Source organism: Lithobates pipiens, unplaced genomic scaffold (assembly GCF_037356315.1).
Source record: "Lithobates pipiens isolate NorthernLeopardFrog02 unplaced genomic scaffold, aLitPip1_a1.2 Scaffold_16, whole genome shotgun sequence".
Taxonomy (NCBI): Eukaryota; Metazoa; Chordata; class Amphibia; order Anura; family Ranidae; genus Lithobates; species Lithobates pipiens.
In genome coordinates this window covers 393,118,106-393,142,201 of record NW_027507748.1, presented here as the reverse complement: position 1 = coordinate 393,142,201, position 24,096 = coordinate 393,118,106, and the positions used below count along the sequence as shown (strand labels likewise).

The window sequence follows — 24,096 nt, the reverse complement described above, 5'->3', positions numbered from 1 at the left end:
CATATTTGATCATGCATAAGGATGAGGTAGTTTGCATGAATTCCTACCGAAAGTGGGAACAGTTTTTTTTTTTTTTTTTTTTTTTCCAATTAAACCAAGATATTCTTATTCCTTCTTTTTCCCAAAGCCTCAATCTAGGGAAGAGAAGGCACTACATTGCCTTGATGTAGTAAGAGTGATCAAAGTCTACTATCAGGCGACCGCTCAGGTTGGGAAAACAGATGTTTGTACTGCCAGAAGGTCCAAAGATGTGGACAGGCAGCGTCAAAATCCACTATTTTCCTAATGGATTCGTCAAGTGACTGTTCAAGCTTCAGCTTAAAGAAAATTATTCCTTCCTTCTTATGTTAGAGCACTCTCATCCTGGGCGATTAGTGCCTCTTGGGTGGTGCATCATCAGGCCTTTATGGCTCAGATCTGTAAGGCCGCGACTTGGTCTTCGGTTCATAAGTTTATCGGATTTTATCAAATCAATATTAAAGGTCCAAAAGGACCAAAATTCACCATATCTATAACCATCACAATATTAGTCATATAAATGTGCAAAATTAATAGGTATACAATATAAAGTGCTAGTGCTCAAGTCCAAAAAAAAATTCTGTTAAATCCAATTTCTGTAAAAATAATAATGTCCACAATTGTGTGCAAACTTAATAAAAATACAATATAAAGTGCTAGTGCTCAAGTGCAAAAAACAATCTCCAAGTAGTGATAATAATGTCCATAAAATCGAAAAAATCTTGAAAAAACCCCAAACAGATTAAAGTGACTTGTGCTCAGTGTTTGATAAATACTGAATTGGGATGTCAGCCCATATATGCTCACACATGCCATAGTTATATGTGGAATTGCACCCCAAAATATATTCTGCTGCTTCTCCTAAGTACGGGGATACCACATGTGTGGGACTTTTTGGGAGTCTACCCGCGTATGGCACCCCTGAAAACCAAGCACCGCCTTCAGGATTTCTAAGGGTGCAAATTTTTGATTTCACTCCTCACTACCTATCACAGTTTTGAAGGCCATAAAATGCCAAAATAACACAAAACCCCTCCAAATGACCCCATTTTGGAAAGTAGACACCCCAAGCTATTTACTGAGAGGCATGTTGAGTCCATGGAATATTTTATATCTTGCCACAAGTTGTGAGAATATTACAAACTTTTTTTTTTGCACAAAGTTGTCACTAAATGATATATTGCTCACACATGCTATGGGCATATGTGAAGTTATATCCCCAAATACATTCTGCTGCTTCTCCTGAATATGGGGATACCACATGTGGGGGACTTTTTGGGAGCCTAGCCGTGTATAGGACCCCGAAAACCAAGCACCGCCTTCAGGATTTAAATATAAAACGCTACCAAAAAAAACTGTTGGCGATCGCAGGGATCAGGCCTGACTCTGCGAACGCTGCAGTTATGTGTTAAGTGTTTTGTAAGTGGCAGTGATCGATCGATTTTGCACTTGGGTGGGCTGGGCGGAGGGGCAAAACGCAGGTGCTAGCATGTATCTGGGCTAACAATGTGTTTTTTTGGAACCCTAAACTGCTGGGGACGCAAGTATAGATCTGATCAGATCAGATATTGATCTGTTCAGATACTATACCACTACGGGAGGTATATGCTTTGTGCGTGGGTGTTAGCGGTACTGGCACTAACCTAGCGCTGCCTGTGGTGACGCAGACCCTATCTGACCCTAAAACCTAATTGATATCACCCGCCGGGGGTCAGGGGGTTAAACCTTTATTGGGTAATAAATGGTGGGTGCCCTGATGCTATAAAAAGCAAACTAACCAGCGTCACTCGTAACACTTATACAGTGATCACTGGTGAAAGGGTTAACTAGGGGCAATCAGGGGGGTTGAAACCTTTATTAGGTAGTATATGGGGGTCCCTGACGCTATATAAAAACCTGACAGGGAACCTAAATAACTACCTGGCTAACCAGCGTCACCAGTGACACTGATATGGTGATCACTGGTGAAAGGGTTAACTCTAGGGGCAATCGGGGTTAAAAACTTTATTAGGTAGTATATGGGGGTACCTAACGCAAAAAAACCTGACGGTGAACCTAAAAAATAACTAGCTACCTAGCGGCACCAGTGACACTAATGCAGCGATCAGGAAAACGATCGCTTAGTGACACTGGCAAAAGGGGTTAAAATGTTTACCTGGGGTGCAATCAAGGGGTTAAACCTTTATGGGGGGGGTAGGGGGCTACCCTGGACCTAACACTAACTGCCCTGACACTTTTTACAGTTACAACTGACACTAAATGCAGTGATCAGTAAATAAATGATCACTGCAATCAGTGACACTGTGACTGGGGGGGGGGGGATCGGGGGGAGATCAGGGGGTGACTGGGGTGAAAAGTGTGCCTATGTGTACCTACATGTCAGTGTAGTGTTGGTGCACTTACTAGGATGTCTTCTCTCATCGCTGTCCGGTCAAAAAGACCGCCTCGATGAGAGTGACATCACTTCCTCCTGCCTGTGTTTACACTACACAGGCGGGGGAAGCTTCTCATTCGCCAGGAGCGATCGAGAGGGGATGGCCAGAAACCAACGGCCATCCCCTTATCCCGCATCGCTCCTGAAGCGAAATGGACCGCCGCAGCCAGCGGGAGGGGGTCCGACCGGACCCTCCACCCGCTGGAAGGCAGGCACGTACGGGTACGTGGTTGTGCCATTGTGCCGACGTATAATTACATGCGGCGGTCCTAAAGTGGATAATATATATATATATATATATATATATATATATATATATATATATATATATATATATATATATATATATATATATATATATATATATATATATATATATATATATATATATATATATATATAAAAATGAATGTGTAAAAATAATCACTAACAAAGGAAAGAAAAAAGTTTTAATCGTTTAAAATAGACGTGAACAAAAGAAAAAAAGCAGGAAAATAATTAAATGGAGGAGGATAATAGGGAGTTGATTAAAGCTGATTAAAGTACATTAATGGTTATTAAGGGGTTAAACAGAGGAACATTTGTTCATCCCTTTGATCTGCAGATGAAGAAATAGAAATATACAAAAAGAAACAATGGGGGTTATTTACTGAAGGAAAATCTACTTTGCACTGCAAGTGCATTTGGAAGTAAAGTCGCTATAGATCCGAGGGGGACATGCAAGGAAAATAAAAAACAGCATTTTAGCTTGCACATGATTGGATGATAAAATCAGCAGAGCTTCCACTCATTTCAGATCTACCCCTTAGATTTAGAGCTTGGAAGTGCACTTGCAGTGCAAAGTGGATTTGCCTTTCGTAAATAACTCCCAATGTTTCTTTTTATTTTACTGTTTCAGGGCTGAGCAATGTTGGTAATAAACATTGCCGACTTTTTTTTTTTTTTTTTTTGACAGCTCCGATTACCGGACTTCTTTAACGCTGGGGAGACCCACTGACAGCTCAAAGAGCCGAGCCTGAAAGTATTGGTTTCAGGTATTGGTGCATTTGCACAAGTACCGATTACTGCAAATACTCGGTATCTGCGCAACCCTAATTTCCAAGTACATGCAAGGTCAATACAATTTTTATTTTGGTGGTGGACCATTTTTCTTGCGAATCTATGTAGAATTCTTAGATAGGTTAGGTGAAGAGTGGCTGTATTCAGCTCCTCCCAAGATGTGACACTGATGTGGTCTAGAAGAATTTCCAGTGCCTTAAAGCAGAACTACATTGCATCTGAGCACCACAAACCAAAGACGCTATTTAAATCATTTTAAAAATTCAAAGCAGACTTGCCTATCCATCCATTCATGTCTCTGCACTTTATTGTGCTGAGAAACCACTTTGAAAACACATTTCTGACTGTGGCCATCTTGAGTAAGGGTGGATGATTCATGTAGCATTTACTTCCAATGCTCCATCTGCCCTTAGCTCAGACATGCATTCAGGAGGGTGTGCTTAGCAAAAAAAACAAAAACCCTCCTGAAGATTCCTGGGATGTATGACATAATTTGCCTAGGCATAGAATCCATGAAGTAACTGAAGAAATATACAAAACAGTTTAAAACAAGTAAATATGATATACTTTCCTAGTTATTAATGCTAGCAGCATAAGGTTTAAAAGTTGTCAATGTTAAGAGTGAAGGTCTGCTTTAACTGGGATAAGTAAATCTGTGACTTGATTTTTTTATTTTTTTTCAAAAAAATTTACTGAAATTTTCCACTTAAGTTACACAAAGGTGAAATATTAACATTAACCGACGTACATAGTATAGTATGACATAGTTTGAGTATGGCGTTGGATAATTTTTATCCATTGTGGTAGTCTCCTAGGTCAAGGGTTACATAAAAGAAAGTCCAGCTTGTATATCTCAGGAGTTCTAGGTGCAAAAAGTATAAGAGAAAATCAACTGTATTTGGCTGTGAGTCTTCTTCGTGTCGGGAGCACAGAAATCACCACCCAGACGCCTCTCATGGGAACACTCTGGGTCTTCTGGAGGAGGAGATCGAGCCCCTTCCCTGATAATATTAGCATTATCTTACCTAACATACTAATTATATAACATATCAACCTGTCAAGTGGAGAATCTGATCATCTTGTCTATGTAGCTACGTTATTAACAACGTTGGTACGTAGAGAGTTTGGATGAGATCAACCACAAGAGAGTTTTTCCCAGATAAACATAACAGTGTGATAATCAAACTTTGTTTTTAGTATACCAGTCCATCCATGCCTTCCAGTCTTGATATGATGCTTGGTGCTTACCCTGTGATGTATAAAACATGAATTCATATGTGATGTGTAAATGCAATGTCCTTAAAGCGGGGTTCCACCCTAAACTTCCGCTGATCGGAACCCTACCCCCCTCCGGTGTCACAATTGGCACCTTTCGGGGGGGGGGGGGTGCAGATACCTGTCAAAGTCAGGTATTTACACCCACTTCTGGGCATAGACTCCCACGGGAGTCTATGCCTCTTCCTATCCCTGCGCGCTCTCTGCTGGGACACACACGGGTCCCAGAGACAGCGCGAACAATTCCTATTGCGCTGCGCGACTCGCGCATGCGCAGTAGGGAACCGGGAAGTGAAGCCGCAGCGCTTCACTTCCTGATTCTCTTACCTAGAATGGTGACGGCAGCAGCCGAGAGCCGAGCGATCGATCGGCCTTAGATGCCTTAGATGCCGGCATCGCTGGACCCCGGGACAGGTGAGTGTCCATTTATTAAAAGTCAGCAGCTGCAGTATTTGTAGCTGCTGGCTTTTAATATTTTTTTCCACAGTGCAATCCCGCTTTAAGACTGCTGTAATGGTTGGTGCTTCTACTTTTCTCCAACCTTTGGCTATTTCTACTCTGGCACTTAAAATAATGTGGGAAAACGATTTTCCTTAATAGGGGAGGGATTTCTTCTATTCCTAAAAATAAAATAGCTAATCCTGGATTTTGAGAGTTGGTAATGTATGTGATGTTGGCTATTGTTCTAAATATGGCGGCCCATAAAGATCGTGGCTCTGGACAATTCCAAAAAATATGGATTATTAAACCCCTATTGCCACAGTTTCTCCAACACAGTGGTGAAGCGTGTGGCGTAAAACTTGCAATTCTTGTGGGTGTTAAATACCACCTCAGCAGTAACTTCTGGTGTAATTCCCACAAATTAGCGCTTTTGATGGTTTTATAGGTAGATGTAATTGCTTTAATCCATTGGTCATTGGAGTATGAGGTCGAGAGGTCAAATTCCCATGATCTCATAAAGGGGGTTTTGGTGAAGATTGATTTTTGGTGTAGAGTGTTATACATTAACGAAATTCCCTTAACTGAGGTAGTGGGACTTGTGAGATATGTGTGAATATGTCAGGGATGGATGAAAGTAGATGTGAAATTTGGCGATAAGTGAACATATCGTCTGAGGGCAGTCCAAATTCCAATTGGGATGCTCTAAAGGTTTCAGTTGCTGGGCCTATCTTCAAATCCGTGACCTTGATGATTTTATGGATATCCAGTGTTTGATTCTCAGGTTTGAGATCAGGAGCTGTAAGCTAGGTATAGACAAAGGAATAGATTTTGAGGACGTATCACCTATTGGGGTATTTAAGAGGATTTTCCAGGCTTGTATAGTTGCAGACATAGGTAGAGAGATATTTGTAGGGGGTTTGGCCATGAATCTAGCAGCGAATAGTAAATCAAGGGGGTTTTTATAGGGGCATTGGTGGATTTCTAGCTCATGCCACCTAACAGCAGTTTTATGTGAGAACCATTGTTTGGCTTGGGCTAAGGACGCTGCTGTATAATAGTCTTTTAGGAGAACATGTCCTATACCTCCAACCGTTCTTGATTTGATTAATTTTTGGCCTTTTCCCCTTGCCATAAGAAGCTGTTTATCACTGGGCTTGGACTGGGCTTTGGTAAAAAAAAAAAAAAAAAAAAGGGACAGGGATAGGAAGTGTTCAGAATAGGGGTGCGACGTATCGTCACTGATCCGCGGTCTCGGCCTTAGGAAAGGCAGAAGCTTCGACTTAGTTCCGAAGCGGTGGCCATTTTGGTGCACCCGTCGACGTTTACAATGTAATCTCTCCATCAAATGACAGAGCGATCACTTGTAAACAAACTGGCGTCATAATGACGCCAGTTCCTCTCTCCCCTCTGTGTACAGATCTGTACAGTGTAGGGGAGAGATCGGATGGCAGCAGCGCTGTGGTCTGCATCTGTAGAGCCCACAGTGCTGCTCTGTGACAAGTGCAGTCACAGCCATCCCTCCATACCCTGCCAGTACTCTGCCAGTACTCTGCCAGTACTCTGCCAGTACTCTGCCAGTACTCTGCCAGTACTCTGCCATACCCTGCCAATACAACAACTTGGCAATACCCAGCCATGCTGAGCCAATATTACAGTGGGGGAGATGTATATTACAGTAGGGAAAAAAGGAAGAGAAAATCTGCGCTACAGTGTATACTTAATGAAAATGTGTGATGCAGCAATTCTAATATATACCCAAAGTGAAATATACATATAAAAACAAAGAAAAAGAAGAGAACTGCGCAATCCCTAATACTTCTATTAGGATGTAAACCACTCTACCTTTAAAGAAGTGTATCTTGTGATCTATTATTCTAACACACCAAACTAATGACTAAATAAACCATAAGGCATTACTTATAACTAAATACAGTAAACATATATATTGCCCCTCATAGGTTATGAACCAAAAGGAAAAAATGTACAATTCTAAGTCAGCGATTCAAAAACAAAAAACATATAAAGTAGAATCAAACAGTACTGAAAATGTATGTGATAACATAAAGTCCATTAAAAGTCCAACTGGAGAAACACCCTGCTACACATCTGAGTCCCGCTTCAAACAGCGTTTTCCCCTGCTGGATGGTTTATGACTGGCGTATCTCCTAACCTGCCCTACGTAAAAGTGTTCCATTTGGAGGGCTCAAGTTTGATCCATCTTCAGACCCATTTTGTGATTAAGCGCTCCCTACCGGGACGTCTGGTAAGGGGCTATTATTACTTGTCTGGTGGAGGTGCACCTGGTTTTACTTCACGTTGATTGAAAAGTTTTACGATTGAATAGATCCCTTCTACACAGGGTGTTTCTCCAGTTGGACTTTTAATGGACTTTATGTTATCACATACATTTTCAGTACTGTTTGATTCTACTTTATATGTTTTTTGTTTTTGAATCGCTGACTTAGAATTGTACATTTTTTTCCTTTTGGTTCATAACCTATGAGGGGCAATATATATGTTTACTGTATTTAGTTATAAGTAATGCCTTATGGTTTATTTAGTCATTAGTTTGGTGTGTTAGAATAATAGATCACAAGATACACTTCTTTAAGGTAGAGTGGTTTACATCCTAATAGAAGTATTAGGGATTGCGCAGTTCTCTTCTTTTTCTTTCTTTATATTACAGTAGGGACTATATGGTGGTGGAATTTCAACCGGTTTTTTCAAATTCAATTATTAGTTGCTGATCCAAAAAATTATCCCATCCGTGACTCTGATCCGAGGAACGATCCGATCCATTCGTTTTTTAATCCGTTGCACCCCTAACTCGGAACAGGTAAATGAATTGAGGTAGAATTGTCATTTTGAAGGCAGCTAATCTGCTGGATCATGTCAGCTCTATCTTGGATAGGGATTGTAGTTTGGATTTGAGTTTATTGAGAAATGCAGTGTAATTTGCTTCAATCAGTTGGTTTGTATTTGCTGTAAAGATAATACCTAGGTATTGTATTCCTTTAGTGTTCCAGGAATAAGGGTATTGCTTTTCAAGTTTAGTTTGTAATGCTTGGTTGATACCTAGACCCAGTATATGAGATTTACTGTCATTAACTTTATAGTAAGATATATGGTTAAACATAGCTAAAGTGTCATGTGCTGCAGCCAGGGAAGATTCCACATCTATCAAGATCAAGATTATATCATCAGCAAATAAGCTAATGGTATGGCACCCTTCGCCACCAGGAAATACTTTAATATGTGGGTGGTTTCTGATACATATGACTAGGGGTTCCATTAAAAGGTTAAATATTAATAGGGATAATGGGCCCCCTCTTCCTAGTGCCATTAGATGTTGAAAAGGGCGTAGACAAAACTCCGGACACATACACCCTGGCGGATGGCTTGGTATACAATGCCATAAGAGCTGTAAGAATTCTTCCAATGAAGCCGAATGATTCTAATACGCTGGTCAGGTACTTCCAATGTATATGGTCAAAGGCCTTCTCTGCACCCAAAGACAAAAGCAGAGAAGGCCTCCTTTGCACCTCAGCCATATGGATGATATTTACCAACCTTCGAGTAGCGTCCGATGTTTGTCTAGCTAGGGTGAACCCCGTTTGATCAGGATGTATAAATGTGGGGATGATTGTAACCAGTCGTAAGGGTATTAGTTTGGTATATAATTTTAAATCGGTGTTGAGGAGTGAGATAGGCCTGAAATTCGAAGGTAAGTTTGGATCCTTCCCTGACTTTGGCAGAGTGACAATTAATGCCTCCAACATTTCGGGAGGAAAAGAAGCAGAGGCAGTGGCATCATTAAAGATTTGAACTAAATGTGGGGATAGAAGAGTCTCGAATTCTTTATAATACTCTCCACTAAAACCATCTGGGCCTGGGGATTTGTTTAAAGGAAGTGCTGCAATAGCTTTGTGGATTTCTATTTCTGTGAATGGTAGATTTAAAGAATGGAGTTGATCAGGCATTAGTTTAGGTATAGATATAGAAGCTAGAAAACTATTGATTGCTTCTAGGTTTGGTTGATGTGTATGAGAGTCATCTTTTGTTATATAATGACCCATAGTAGAAGCTAAAGGCATCTGCTATCTTTTGTGGATGGTATTCTTTTTGTTTAGTTCCTGTGTGTATTATATATGGGATTCTCATTTTGTACTTATTTACTTTAATATTGTGTGCTAGGAGCTTGCCAGCTCTATTCCCGTGTATATAATAATTTTTAATCATCTTGATGCTTTTTAAAAATCCTCTAGCAACAAGAGTCTAAGGTCATGTCGAAGTTGTGATCATTTTTTGGACAGGGCTTGTGTGGTATTGTGACTTGATTTTTTTAATGTATATCATCTTGTAAACTTATATTTTATGCATAGGGTTCTCCAATGGCTTACCTCAACCAAAATTAAGTGACTGTAAATGGTTGCCCAAGCTGCATAATCTTTATACATTGTATATGCATATATAATTTACTAGCACAAAAAACATCCTTGTTGCTAGGCTATTAATGTATTTCACGTTTTACAGAAAACACACATGAGATTACACATCACCACATTTGTCAGTGTTTCAGCAATGTAATTAAGCTGCCTGTGCAGATACCGTGATTTGCTGATGGAACTTAAGGACGGGTCTAGAAAATACTGATAAGCATAATAATGTTGAGGACTGTAAGGTTATTGTAAAGAAAAAGGCACCTTTTGGCACATGACCCCCTGATTTGCTTTTACTGTTTGATTAGGAGGGGTTGGACAGACAGCCATGGCCTAACATTCCAATTGATATCCCATTTCATGCACATTTATGTGAACTGGCAAGCCGTGCATCACCAGTGCATAGAGCTTTCAGATTGGAAGTGAATAGACAGCTCGGTAGGTCTCAGTGACAGAGCACGTCAATGACACAGACAGCTGTATTGTAAAAATGCTTTCGGTATGCTGCAGACATCCCCAAACTCTGAAACTGTCCCTGAACAAAGCTTACTGAGAAAGATTCTGTATGACATTAATCTGATTTTGGAGGTTAAACCATAGTAAACATCTCACACTGCTGGTGTCTCAGCAGAGCGCTTTGTAAAAACGGCTTCCTCTGCTGCTGTTTGTTATCCATAATGATGCTAGTTTCTAGAGTAACAGGGTAAGGGGGTGTTATAATGTGCTTCCTTTGTTATGGGCAGGTTATTAATTCATGGGAAGCAGCGGGTGTTTAGCCTGGGAAGGGAAATGTTTCTCTTGTTTCCTGTTTCCCTGCCGATTGTGAGATCTAGCACTAGAAAGTACTCTTGTATGTTATACTAAAGTTTCCATTTTCATATCAGTTTAGTTTCCTCTTTACAGCCATAACCTCTAAAGGGTAGAAATGATTTGTTAATATATATGGATATATCCCTGTTAAAATGTCAGGTTTCTGTGATGTAAAAAAAAAAACGAGACAAAGATAAATCATTTCAGAACTTTTTCCACATTTAATGTGACCTATAAACTGTACAACTCAATTGAAAAACAAACTTAAAATCTTTTAGAGGGGAGTAAAAACTAAAATAATGTGGTCGTATAAGTGTGCACACCCTCTTACAACTGGGGATGTAGCTGTGTTCAGAATTAGGCAATCGCTATCAAACTTATGTTAGCCCGACTAAATGTTGCAAAAACACATCGGACGTCTCCCAAAAGCATGTGGGAAAATGTGTTAGGGCCGGTTCACACTGCGGGCGATGCGAGGCGACACGACTTGCCTCGCCTCGATCTGACAAGTCGCCCCCGTTCTGTACAATGGAACCGTTCTGAGAGGAGCGACTCGAGTCGCTCCGACTCAGAAAAAAGGTTCCTGTACTACTTTCGGGCAACCTCGGGGCGACTTGCATTGACTTCTATACAGAAGTCATCTGCAAGTTGCCGCTGAGGTCGCGGCAGGTCGCCGCGAGGCAAGTCGGTGTCGCCTCGCATCGCCTGCAGTGTGAACCGGCCCTTATGGTCTGTTGAAACCTCAGTTTAACTTTCTGGCCATAAGTCCAAAAGAGATGTTAGGTGCAAAAACACTGCACATCACCAAAAGAACACCATACCCACAGTGAAGCATGGTGGTGGCAGCAGCATGCTTTGGGGCTGTTTTTCTTCAGCTGGAACAGGGGCCTTAGTCAAGGTAGAGGGAATTATGAACACATACCAGTCAATATTGGCACAAAACCTTTCAGGCTTCTGTTAGAAAGCTGAACCTGAAGAGGAACTTCATCTTTCAGCATGAAAGTGACCCAAAGTATACATCCAAATCAACAAAGGAATGGCTTCACCAGAAGAAGATTAAAGTTTTGGAATGGCCCAGCCTGAGCCCCGACCTGAATCAGATTTGAAAATCTGTGGGGTGATCTGAAGAGGGCTGTGCACAGGAGATTGCCTCGCAATCTGACAGATTTGGAGTGTTTTTGGAAAGAGTGGGCAAATATTGCCAAGTCAAGATGTCCCATGCTGATAGACTCATACAGAAAAAGACTGAGTGCTGTAAAAAAAGAAAAAAAAATCAAAAGGTGCTTCAACAAGATTAGTTGAGTGTGCACACTTATGCAACCGTTTTTTATTTTTACTTTCCTCCACCTAAACAATTTCAGTTTGTTTGTTCAACGGAGTTGTACAGTTTATAGGTCACGTTAAAGGTGGGAAAAGTTCTCAAATTATTTATCTTTGTCTATTTTTTTTTTTTTTTTTTTGTTTTGTTTAACCACTTCAGCCCCTGAAGAATTTACTCCCTTCCTGACCAGAGCACTTTTTGTGATCTGGCACTGTGTCGCTTTAACTGACAATTGCGCGGTCATGCAACATGGTTCCCAAACAAAATTGACGTCCTTTTTTTTTTCCCCACAAATATAGCTTTCTTTTGGTGGTATTTGATCACCCCTGCGGTTTTTCTTTTTTGCACTATAAACCAAAAAAGCGACAATTTTGAAAAAAACACATTATTTTTTACTTTTTGCTATAATAAATATGCCCCCCAAAAATATAAAAAAAACAATTTTTTTCCTCAGTTTAGGCCGATACGTATTCTTCTACATATTTTTGGTATAAAGAATCGCAATAAGCGATTATTGATTGGTTTGCGTAAAAGTTATAGCGTTTACAAAATAAGGGATAGTTTTATGGCATTTTTATAAAAAAAAAAATATTTTTAAAATGGCAGTGATCAGCAATTTCTATCATCACTACGACATTATGGCAGACACATCGGACATTTTTTACATGTTTTTGGTACCACTGTCATTTATACAGCAATCAGTGCTATACAAATGCACTGATTCCTGGGTAAATGACACTGGCAGTGAAGGGGTTAACCACTAGGTGGCAATGAAGGGGTTAAGTGTGTCCTAGGGGCGTGTTGCTAACTGTGGGGGGCGTGGCTGTGTTTTACAGATCACGGATCTCTGCTCCAATCACAGGGAGCAGAGATCAGTGTCACTGTTGCTAGGCAGAACAGGGAGATGCTTGTTTACTTTAGCATCTCCCTGTTCCTCCTCTCCTTTAAGATGATCGTGGGTATCCCAGAGGCGATCAAGTCCGTGGGACCCGTGACCGGACTTGCGGAGCTTTCCGCGCCCCCCCCCCCCACCTCTTAAAGGGCAACGTGCGTATTTCTGCCTGTACGTGCTCTTCTGCTGACGTATATCGGCGTGGGGCAGTCGGGAAGCGGTTACTCACAGAAACCTGACATTTTAACAGGGATGTGTGTGTAGCCTTTTATATTCACTGTGTGTGTATGTGTGTGTGTGTATATGTGTATGTGTATATGTGTGTATGTGTATATATATATATATATATATATATATATATATATATATATATATATATATATAAAAAATAAACACACCTTAATACCATAATGCACCTTTTTTACAAACTTTTCGTTCATAGTGTATTTAAAGGATTCATGCACACCTGTAAATGTGCATTAATACGTATGCTGTAATGTGAAAAAAACACTGTAGATGTGAATGGGCTATTATAATACTTGATTATTGCTAGGTTTCTTGCATTTTCTGATTTTGAGTTCTGCACTGAATGTCTGATAAATATGTAATCCCCATTCTATTATCAAGTATAAATTTAGGCCACAAATAATCATTTGCTGGCACTAGTTTTTAAATTAAATTTGTATATATGGCTACATTCATTTTTGTATGTCTGCCTGGATTTGTGCTTTATAAAGGCTGTTTTCACAGATCTTTTGACTGCTTTGTCATTCTTTTAGACTCTGAGGATGAAGGTGAGTCAGAAGCAGCTAAAGAACTTGTTCGACCCATAGCTGAGAAAATTATAGCACAATATAAAGCCAAAGATGAGGAAGCACCACTACTGTTTTTTGTAGCCGGAGAGGTGAGTGGGGAGAAAAATAAATGCATTTATAACAGTGATGTCAAAGGTTTTGTGTTTGTTGAATGTTTTGTTAACATGATGATATAAAAAATTATAGATTATTTTATTGGGCTACAGATATACAGTGACTTCAGAAAAAGAAAATGCACCTTTTGGAATGACCTTGGTCAGAGCCAAGACCTTCAAATGATTGTAAAGCCTTGTTTTTTTTTTTCTTAAAATAACAAACATGTCATACTTACCTGCTCCATGCAATGGTTTTGCACAGAACAGTCTTGATCCTCTTCTTCTGGGGTCCCCCCGCTGGTGCTCCCAGCTCCACCTCCCCCCGTTGAGTGCCCCTATTGGAAGTCGCATACAATTGGGGCACTAATGCGTGCTCGCTCACGAGCTCTGCTCTGAGTTTCCATAAAACACAAGGATTGGGGCTCCACCCCGCCATCCACTCTGTCTTCACTGACTCTAATTGACAGCAGTGGGAGCCAATGCAGCCATTCCTTCTGCTGAATATGAAATGATCAGGGGTGAGAGACCCGGGAAAGCCCACAGCTCTCGTGCACATCACTGGATCGAGATCAGGCTCAGGTATGTATTAGGGGGGCTGCGGGGAAAGCTGCATGCAGAAGTTTTTTTTACCTTGCTGCGTAGAATGCAGTAAAGTAAAAAAAAAAAACACTTCTGCCTATACAAATACTTTAACCCTATAGAGATTATGTGAAATGACCTTGAGAGCCGTTCACACCAGACAGCCTTCAAATATGTCTGACCGAAAACAGTTTTGTAACAGTCGAAAACTCCTCCTGGATGTTGTTTAGATCTAATTCAGAGCTACTGAAAGCGATTGCTTGAAGTCATTGCTGCCAAAAGAGGTTCAGCCATCTATTAACTCCAAGGGTCCACTTAATTTTCCCTCTATCACTGTAATGTTTAATGGGTGTATTCAATAATGTTTGTCTATTGTGACTTAGATGAGGATCATATCACATCTTATGACAAATGACTGCAGAAAACCAGTTAATGTCAAAGGGATTCACTTTTTTTGCCACTGTACATGACACAGGGTCTGGATATATATACTCCCAGTGACCCAGTGAGGTACTCTTGATAGCTTTTTGTGTAGAAAAGCTAACAGATCCTTATTTGACTGAGAATATATATTGTCAAAAACACCCTAAATCATACAGTTAGTTTTAAAATTTGTAATTTTGGTATGCTATTGATTTCAGTATTAGGCCCCTTTTACACTTTCTCAACTTTTTCCTGCAACTTGGGACTGAAAAGTCACATGACAAGTCATTCCCCATGATTTCCAATGGTAACCATTCATATATGTGTGACTTCAAGTTGTGCCAAATTCAGAGTAGTCCCTGTGCTACTTTGGTCTGACTTTCATGCGAGTTGAGGTCCATAGACCTCAAATTTACGCAGGCATTCCCTGAAATCACGGCAAAATCATGCAACCTTGTCTCCCCCTCCGGCCGCAGACATGTCCCAGAGTTAGTTCCGGGTATCGTGACTTCGGTGCTGTGATTGGCCAGAGCCACAATGACGTCACTCCTGCGCATGCACATGGGAGCCGCCGGTAACTGCACGGAGACTGCAGCTGCGGCACATAAGTGCCATTGCTTTAGTTTTCCCCAGTGTGCATGTGCCGATGACATGGGATATCTCCAGGTCTGCAGGTTTAGGAGATATTCTGGGTAGCTTGTTAATATAGGCTTACCTGTAGCATAAGGTTGTAAAATAGGGTTTACAACCACATTAGGTTGCAGCAGTGTTAAGGGTTTGGGAGCGCAGTATTTAGCGCTCCCTAAATGCCCTGCTCATTAGACTGAATGGGCAGCACTTTGAAATCACCGCAAAGTGGGAGTTAATAAATTTTTGGGGGTTATAAGCACCCCGCTAGTGGCCAATAAGCACTGCTTAAACAGAGCTAAAGTACCACTAAAACAAGCAGCGCTTTAGTGCTAACGGCCCAACGCTTTGTGTGAAAGCAGTCTTGTATAAGGAATCGGAACCGAAAATTGAGGTGTAAAGTAATGGTTTCACCCTTTTGATTATGCAGTGTGAGTGTGTAAATCACAAAAGTAGCAGAACAGAATTACAAATAATTTGACATTTACAATCATTAACATACAGGTATATTTTGACTATTTGTTTCAAAATTCCTCTTTATTTGTATTTTAAAACATACATTACATCAACATTTATCCAATCTAAAATCTCACATCATATAAACATTTATATACCATTCCTCATGAAAAAAAATAATTACATATTTCTCTTTCTTTTTTCTTTTTTCTCTTTCCCTTTCCCTTCCCTTGACACTCCCCTCCCTCCCCCTTCTCCCCTCTCTTAAATATTTTCCTTCAATTTCCCTGAGGTACAGAACTCCTCCCATTTTTTCCAATATCTTGAAATCTGATTTTCTATAAAACCGTCTTCTCTTGTTTTTCCATATAGTATACTTTGCTCATCTCACGCACCCAATCCATTACTGTTGGACCATTTGTTTTTTTCCATTTACGTGCTATTACTACCTTTGCTACTGTAGTCTTATGATGCAAGAACTCTGTTTTTGGTGTAAGGGAGAATAACACAATATTTATATCTGGTTTTAACCCTATTCTTGTCACCACCTGGTATATTTCCATTATCTTATCCCAGAATACTCTTATCTTACAACAGCTATACCATATATGTTCTAAGGTTCCCCTTTCTACCTTACATCTTCACCAATTGTCAGAGTTCCCTTTATTTATTATGTTCATTACCACTGGACTCCTATACCATCTTATTGCAATCTTATAATTCTTTTCTTGATATTTGGTTGCTATCGATAATTTATGTATTATTTTGACTATTTGGTCATTTGTCTAGAGTGCAACTTACTTTGAAATTACTTTTTGTACAGCAGTAACAACAACTGGGTCAGTGTTGATTTGTAAGACTTCTCTGTATTTGATAGTTAAAGTTATTAATAAAGCAAGTACAAACAGCCATTCTAAAATAAAAATACTTGAGTGATGAAAACATTTTATGAAGTTTCATGTCTCCTGTAAACACATCCTGTGATATACTTTCCAAAATATCAATCATTTGTGTTCTGGGAAGAGATGAATTTGGTTTAGGCAGTTTTGTATTCTGGGTGTGGAGCAATCTACAGGAAACCAAACCTGGATCTGGTATCACATCTTACTGGAGGAGCTGACAAAGTACACAAGGGGATGCCTCATTTTTCCTGAAAATTAAACACCATAAAAAAAGGTCTAGAAATGAAATCCTTCTCATTCCCATATGTAGATGCAGAGTATGCTCAGCTCTTATATCTGCTGTATACTACCAATCTTAGACCAGTTAGTCTGGGAATGCATAGCCATATATAATCTCTTTTTATGGAAATCTTTTCTGCAGTTTTTTGAATTGGTGGACTTCTCAGCAGAGCCTTAAGGAACTGTATCCCACAGGCCTTGCTACATGAAAGAAGTGGGGCTTGCCTGTATAGTTGTTTTCAGTACTGGATCCTGCTGCGAGCCCTCACCTTAACAGGATGTGCAACACATGGAATTTGGTGCAGGGTGCTCTACATGTCCAGAGTCACAGTTTGCCTGGCACAGCATCCAGTTACTGAAGACCATATTGGGGGTTTGTCATTCATGAACAGCAAAGCCAGGAAAATGTAAGATGCAGACCAATACATATCCCCTGGTCATCTGGGCACAGTAATGAGTGGTGGCACTTCATACTCCTGGATTGTGGCTTAAAAGTGCTTGTACCAAGGCACAGCCCCGCCCCTTTATCCCACTTCTGTGGAGGATCAGGAATACCTGCTGGGTACGATTATGATACAGTATTTAAATAGTGCCCACAGTTTGCGCAGTGGTTAGGCAAGATGTTGTAACAGACTTGGTGGAACACAAGTGGAAGGAGCCTGATGAGCCCAGTAGCTCAGACTCAGCCTTTAGGTCCTTGGAGGTGTTAGTACCATTCTGACTCCCTGCCTTTCTCAGGTCACTCAGTGAACCACACCATCCTCCTTTTCTAGGGAGTAATTTTCTGACGAGTGTCAGAGTTCATGGGCAGAATAGCTTTCATCATAGAGGCCATGCGTAGTAGGGGTCACAACTGTGCCCCTCCAACCTGTCCTCCAATTTCAGTCTTTGAGTTTACCAATAAACTAGATGAGATGTTTTAGGAGAAGGCGGATATTGCAGAGAAGGATCCCTCGCCCTCGGAGGCATTGGATCAGTAGGACACCCCTAGTACAGAAATCTCTCCCAAACTGATATTTTTTTTAGCCGCAGCATTGGCCGCAAAAGGCTGCTGGCCCCAGGCTGTCCAGTATGGGCTCCTTAAAATACCTGAAACCAGCCAAGAAATTTCCCCAAAGAAATTAAAGGATACTGTTGCTATTTTAGTAGACGCTGTGTGCTCTTGCTTAGCATTAGAGCAGCCTGATGCTGCTCTCCCCAGTGTGTCCAGTTTAGGAACAAGATATCATCATTTCACGCTTGCATTTTGAGCAAATGGATACTCCCTGTGGTGGATCCTGCCATTTCCTGCCTTAGTAAGACCTTCATGGCCCCCCATGAGACTAATCTTGTGTTTAAAGACCTGGTAGATGTCCTAGATTAGATGACTGTTTTGAAAAAAACAGAGTTAGACTTCTAAAAACACAACTTCTTTTATTCTTGCAGGACAGCAAAATTCCCATAATTTTGTTATGTTCATTTGTGATGTACTGTGTTTTGTTTAAGATTATGTTCTCCTATGTTTAATACTGACAAGTTCTGTAGTAGGACTTCACGTTTGTAGTGGTGCATTTCCTGTTCCTGGAGGAGAAGTTGCCTGTTTGTCGAGATCATCGCCGGGCTCCCGTGATCGCTTGGGGCAAACGGAGAAGCAGGATCTGTGTTTGTAAACACAGTTTCCGGTTCTCTGAGGGGAGAAGTGACAGATCGTCTGTTCATACAGAGTATGAACAGCAATCTGTCTCTTCCCCTACACAGTCCCCTCCCGTCTTCAGTTAGAACACACACTAGGGAACACATCCCTTTGATCGCCCCCTAGTGGTTAACCCCTTCAATGCCAGTGACATTTTTACAGTAATCAATGCATTTTATAGCACTGATTTGCTGTATAAATGCCAATGGTCCCAAAAATGTGTTAAAATTGTCCAACGTGTCCGCCATAATGTCCCGATAAAAATCGCAGATCGCTGCCATTACTAGTAAAAAAAAAAAAATAATAATAATAAAAATGCCATACAACTATCCCCTATTTTGTAGACGCTATAACTTTTGCAATAACCAATCAATATACACTTGTTTTGTTTTTTTTTACCAAAAATATGTAGAAGAATACATATCGGCCTAAACTGAGGAAAAAAAAATTTAATATATTTTTGGTGATATTTGTTATAGCAAAAAGTAAAAAAATTGAGTTTTTTCAAAAAAAAATGTTGTTTATAGCGCAAAAAATTAAAACCGCAGAGGTGATCAAATATCACCAAAAGAAAGCTCTATTTGTGGGGAAAAAAAGGCTTCAATTTTGTTTTGGGTGCAACGTCTAAGGACCGCACAATTGTCAGTTAATATGATGCAGTGCCAAATCGCAAAAATTGCTCTGGTCAAGAAGGGGGCAAAATCTTCCAGGGCTGAAGCATTTAATCAAGGAACTGCTTGTAAGAAATTGATTAAATCCATGGATGAGCATTTTATTTAAAAAAAAAATAAAAATAAACTATTTACAAAGCATAGTTCAGCTCTGACTCCTGGAAAAAGAACAATAGCATGCCAAAATGGCACAAGAAGGAACAATATGCAGATGATTGAATCTTGCTTGAATAAGGAGGTGTACATAGTTTTCCATAAAAGGTTATAAGCTGCTTTTTCAAAGCTCAAAATTAAAAATGGCACAAGATTCACGCATGTTCCTTATATCAACATTCGTGATATTTTATTCTCTCAGGCACTTCAGCATACAGATTTATTTAGTTATTTGCTGTTTAAATGAATTTCTGTATAAACAGTTGTAAAGCAGAGGCAAAAGTCTGCATTCCTGAAACCAGATGTGCACCTTCCTGATCTTTATCTGTACAGCATCTACATCATTTGACAGATCACTTCTCAGCCCGCAGAGGTAACTAAGAATTCCTGCATTAAAGCCAAAGGAATCTTTAGTACTTACTAGCAGAGATTGAAACCACTTAACATATCTGTGCTCCCTTTTGTCGTTATCTTGTGCCGCCACCCTTATACTCCAGTGTGTGCAGGATAGGTACTATCTCTCTCTTATGTTCCCTGAACGGTTATACACCGAAACTGCAGCTATAAAGAAGAATGGATTTCCATGACAGTAGCTGTCAAAAAGCTGAATAACTATGGTTCCTCAAGCAGCCCCAGAGACAGTTTCCAACAGATAATTGGCAGGGGTCCGTAGGAGATATAGGATGCTAGGCATAACTCTCCCATTATTTTCTTTTATTTTTTTTGCTGTAAGAAAAAAGGAAGAAAAACTTGCACATGCATGCTTACTGATGACACTTGAAAGGGAGACGCAATTGTACAGTGGACACGTTAGCAGACAGATACAGTCTGTGTATGTCAGTTCCTGGATATCTGATAGTTATGAATATTACACTGATTACTAGAAATATATGCATGTTATAAAGATAAATCAGATTAGGCCAAAATGTAACTAATCTGCAGTAAATATTTGGCTTCTACATTTTGCTGTGTGCTTTGGATCATTGTCATGTTGAAAGGCAAACCTCCTTCCCATTGAGCACTTTCAGGCAGAGGGCAGCAGATTTTCTTCGAGAATTTGATGGTATTTTGCCCCATCCACTTTTCCTTCTATCCTGACAAGGGCTCCAGTCCCTGCTGCAGAGAAACACCCACATACCAAGATATTACCCCCTCCATGCTTTACTGTAGGAATGGTGTTATTTGGATGGTGAGCTGTATTGGATTTCCACTAGACATATTGTTTGGTGTTGAGCCAAGTAATTCAGTTTGTCTCCTCTAACCATAACACCTTTTTCCAACTCGGTCATTCTGTTTTTGAATTATTACATTTTTTTTTAGCTGACATGTTGGTGGTATATCTTTCACTTGGATGTTATAAATTGAACTACTTATTCTTAAGTAGCAGAGTAAATACATCTGGATAAAACAAAAACGGTGTCTGTCTTCATTTCAGGCGGCAAAGCAACAAAATGTGATTATTTTAAAGGGGGGGGGGGATTCTTTTCTATACCCACTGCACAAAGGTTAAGCTTTATTGATTTTTTTTTTCTGCAAGTCAGGGGTTTATAAAGGTTTTGACACAAAATGTACACATTTTTCTAATTGGAATGAATTGAAAAATCGGTCACCGGATACTAGTTTGTGCATGATATCTTATCTCAACAGTTAAGAAAATAGTCAGCATGTGATCTCCTACTGCATCCTGATCCACTGTTCTGTTGGGCCATGTGGAGGTGAATTGGTATACTAAGCCCTTTCTCACCTCTGCCCTGTTGTATGTAAGAAAGGAGATCTTACTGCATCGGCCATCTCCTACGTCTCCAATGGTGGCTACATGGAGGAAGACCATTAATTTGGTCTTCTCCCTCTATAAAATTACCTCTGAAAGTAAAAATTGTCTATTGTTTCCCTTCCTCTTCTTTCCTGTTCCTTCCCCCTTACTGCCTTTCCAATTCACCCCCCACCATCCCTCTCAAACTTCAATATCAGTGCAGTCTCATCAGAGCCCATCAGTGTGGTCTTATCTATGACCATAAGTGCCGTCTTATTTGTGCCCATAAATGCGGTCTCATCTATGACCATCAGTGCGGTCCTATCTATGCCCATAAGTGCAGAGCAGGGGATCATTACTAAATTGTAAATCACTGCGTAAATTGAGAACACTATATAAGTATATAAAATAATAATAATATTCCATGGTAAACATTTGCTCTTAACTCTATTTATAATTATTCTCATATTTTTATATTTTTCTCTTTCATTGTACTGCCGAAAGATTTGTATGGTCTCTGAGCAAACCTTTAATGCAATGTTTTCTGCTAAATAAAAGAAAGAAAACGGGCAGAGTAATTTTAGTATCTAAAGTTGGCCATAGATGGGTCGAGTTTTTTTTTGTTCAAGCAGCAGGTTGAATGCAAAAAACGGACCTGATTCTCTGAAAGCCTGGGTGAGACTGAAGCAGTCTGTCCCAAACTGAGTCAAACCAGACCCGGCCAACTGGGTTTTTGCTTGCACTTGATTGACTTGAACATATATGCTAAGCTTAGCGAAAATTTACTTTGAAAACTGAACATGCTGTATTCCTTTAGAGCTCATTTGCCCTATACCATGTTATAACCTCCATCATCATCCATCAGTAAGGCAGGTTATTGCAGACCGATATCAGTATTTTCAGAAAAATAGGTGTCAGTCACAAACTAGACCCATATTGCTTCATGGGATTTTACAGGGGTTATGCCTGCAGCTGCGGATGGTCGGGTTTATTACAAACAGTGGGAGGGGACATCCCACCACCACCACCTTTTGCCACTCTCCCGTCCCAACGGGAGGCCCAAGCACCCAGCTGGCACATCCGCCAGCTGGCTGAAGATCCAAACAAAGCCGATTCATTGGGGTCTCGTAACTAGCAGATCTAGTAACCCGGAAGTGATGTCCTGACATCACTTCCTGGATTACTGGCATCTTAAAGGCACCAGTTAATAGAAAGTTATCAAACACCAGTCTTGACATTTGGAATACTTTCAAGTGCAGAGGAGGGGGTTTGGGGTCTTATAGACCCCCTATCCCTCCATAAAGAGTACCTGTCGCTGCCTATTACTGTCACAGGCGATGTTTACATTTCTTGTGATGGCAATAACGGTGATAAAAAAAGGATCTCCCCAATGTGAAGTTCAATGCAGAGTTTATTGAACCCCAATGAACATCTACAGTACGCTGAAATGCACCTGTGTTCTAGTTCAACCACAATCAGCACATGCTATGTTTTGCCCTACTCTAAAAAAAATCACACGGGACCTTTTTTTTTTTCATATGTTGACAGCCCAATTATTTTGAAATGGGCTTCTTAACACACCTCAACACACACTGCTTTATGTTGTTAACGGGTCCTTAATAAATCAAGCCCACTGTGTGTCAAGCCTTTTCACAATTTGCCCAGTTTCATGAAATAAGTAATACGAGTGGCTGTAAATCAGTTGATATCCTAAAGCTGAAATAGAAGACTTCTGCAGACAAGAGGTGTGTTCAGGACTGGATGTACTGTAAACCTGCTGTGCGCAAAAGAATCTGCTTTCCTTTTCAATGCATGTAATCTATCATGCTATTCAGTCAGGAAAGGAATGATTTTTGTATTAGTTTTCACATCTGTTTCTTTTCAGCAGTGCAATCCAACTGCAGAGAAATTATTGTGAAAAAAAAAATAGGAGGAGCACATTATATGTCATTTCAGGATTATACAGCAAAGCTGCTCTGCTAGGCAATGTGACTAACAGGGGGCTTAGCTTCCTCATCAGTGTCCTCACTTCATCTCTGTCAAGCTAAAGCTTGTGATTGTCACCAGTAATTACTATATTCTAGTTTTTTGGCTGAATATGTGAAATATTTTCATATTTCACTGTGTAGACACTTAAATCCAAAACATGGAGTTTAAATTTGTATTGCCGTTTATAGGTAAAGACTTTTTGATTGTCAAACTATCCTATATTAATTGGCACAAGCAGTGTGCCAATGTGTCCTGGGCTTTAAATCCTACCCCCAGGAAAGGAAGCGGCACAGGCTTAGAGAAATTTGCGTACCATTTTTAAATTTTGGAGAAGCACCAGCACTTTATCGCAAAGATGTTCTTTTCCATGCTCATACAGTATTCTACATATAGTATTTTGAATGCCACCATTATATTTAGCATACGCCCTCAAACACCTATTACTTGCTGGCCAATGATCCTACACTACCCAACAAGCACCAGTATAAATAACACATCCTTTACAATAACTAAAATTGACTTCACTGCCAGAGTCAGTGCACAACTAATTTGCCAACTGTACTGAAGAGTGCAACCAGCTATGTTGATAACCTGCAAAAATACCAGTGTGAAGAACTATCCAAGTAATGTTGTAAAGCGTTGCGTACCTACTTCAACCTCCTGCTACTGGCTTTTTATAACATCTGTAAAATAGCTTTTAGCAGCATGGAAGAAAGGAAAAAAGCATAGCGCACAAAGCATATAATGTACAAAAAACTGTTCATCTTTCATTATCAGTTTGTAAATATTAAAAAGCATTTACAAATATGTCAGCAAGCTTTAAGCAACATTCTCAAAGCTTTTAGGGGCCCATTCACACCGTGGCGTGTTAGCAGCTCATTCAAAATAAATGGCTTTGTTGCATGAAAATTTGAATGCTGCATTTTTTTTTTACAGCACAGTATACCACAGCATTGTTTGTTTTTGGTGCATTACAGCACAGTTGTCATGTAA

The 24,096-nt window shown here is 40.1% G+C and overlaps 1 protein-coding gene across 1 annotated transcript in view; it reads left to right on the top strand.

The window, feature by feature from the left end:
• Positions 1-24,096, top strand: part of NXN (nucleoredoxin) — a 201,280-nt gene that overhangs the window by 160,732 nt on the left and 16,452 nt on the right. The window contains exon 7 of the mRNA XM_077482299.1: positions 13,469-13,593. Within this exon, the coding sequence (XP_077338425.1) occupies positions 13,469-13,593 (125 nt within the window). The remainder of the gene's footprint in view (positions 1-13,468; positions 13,594-24,096) is intronic.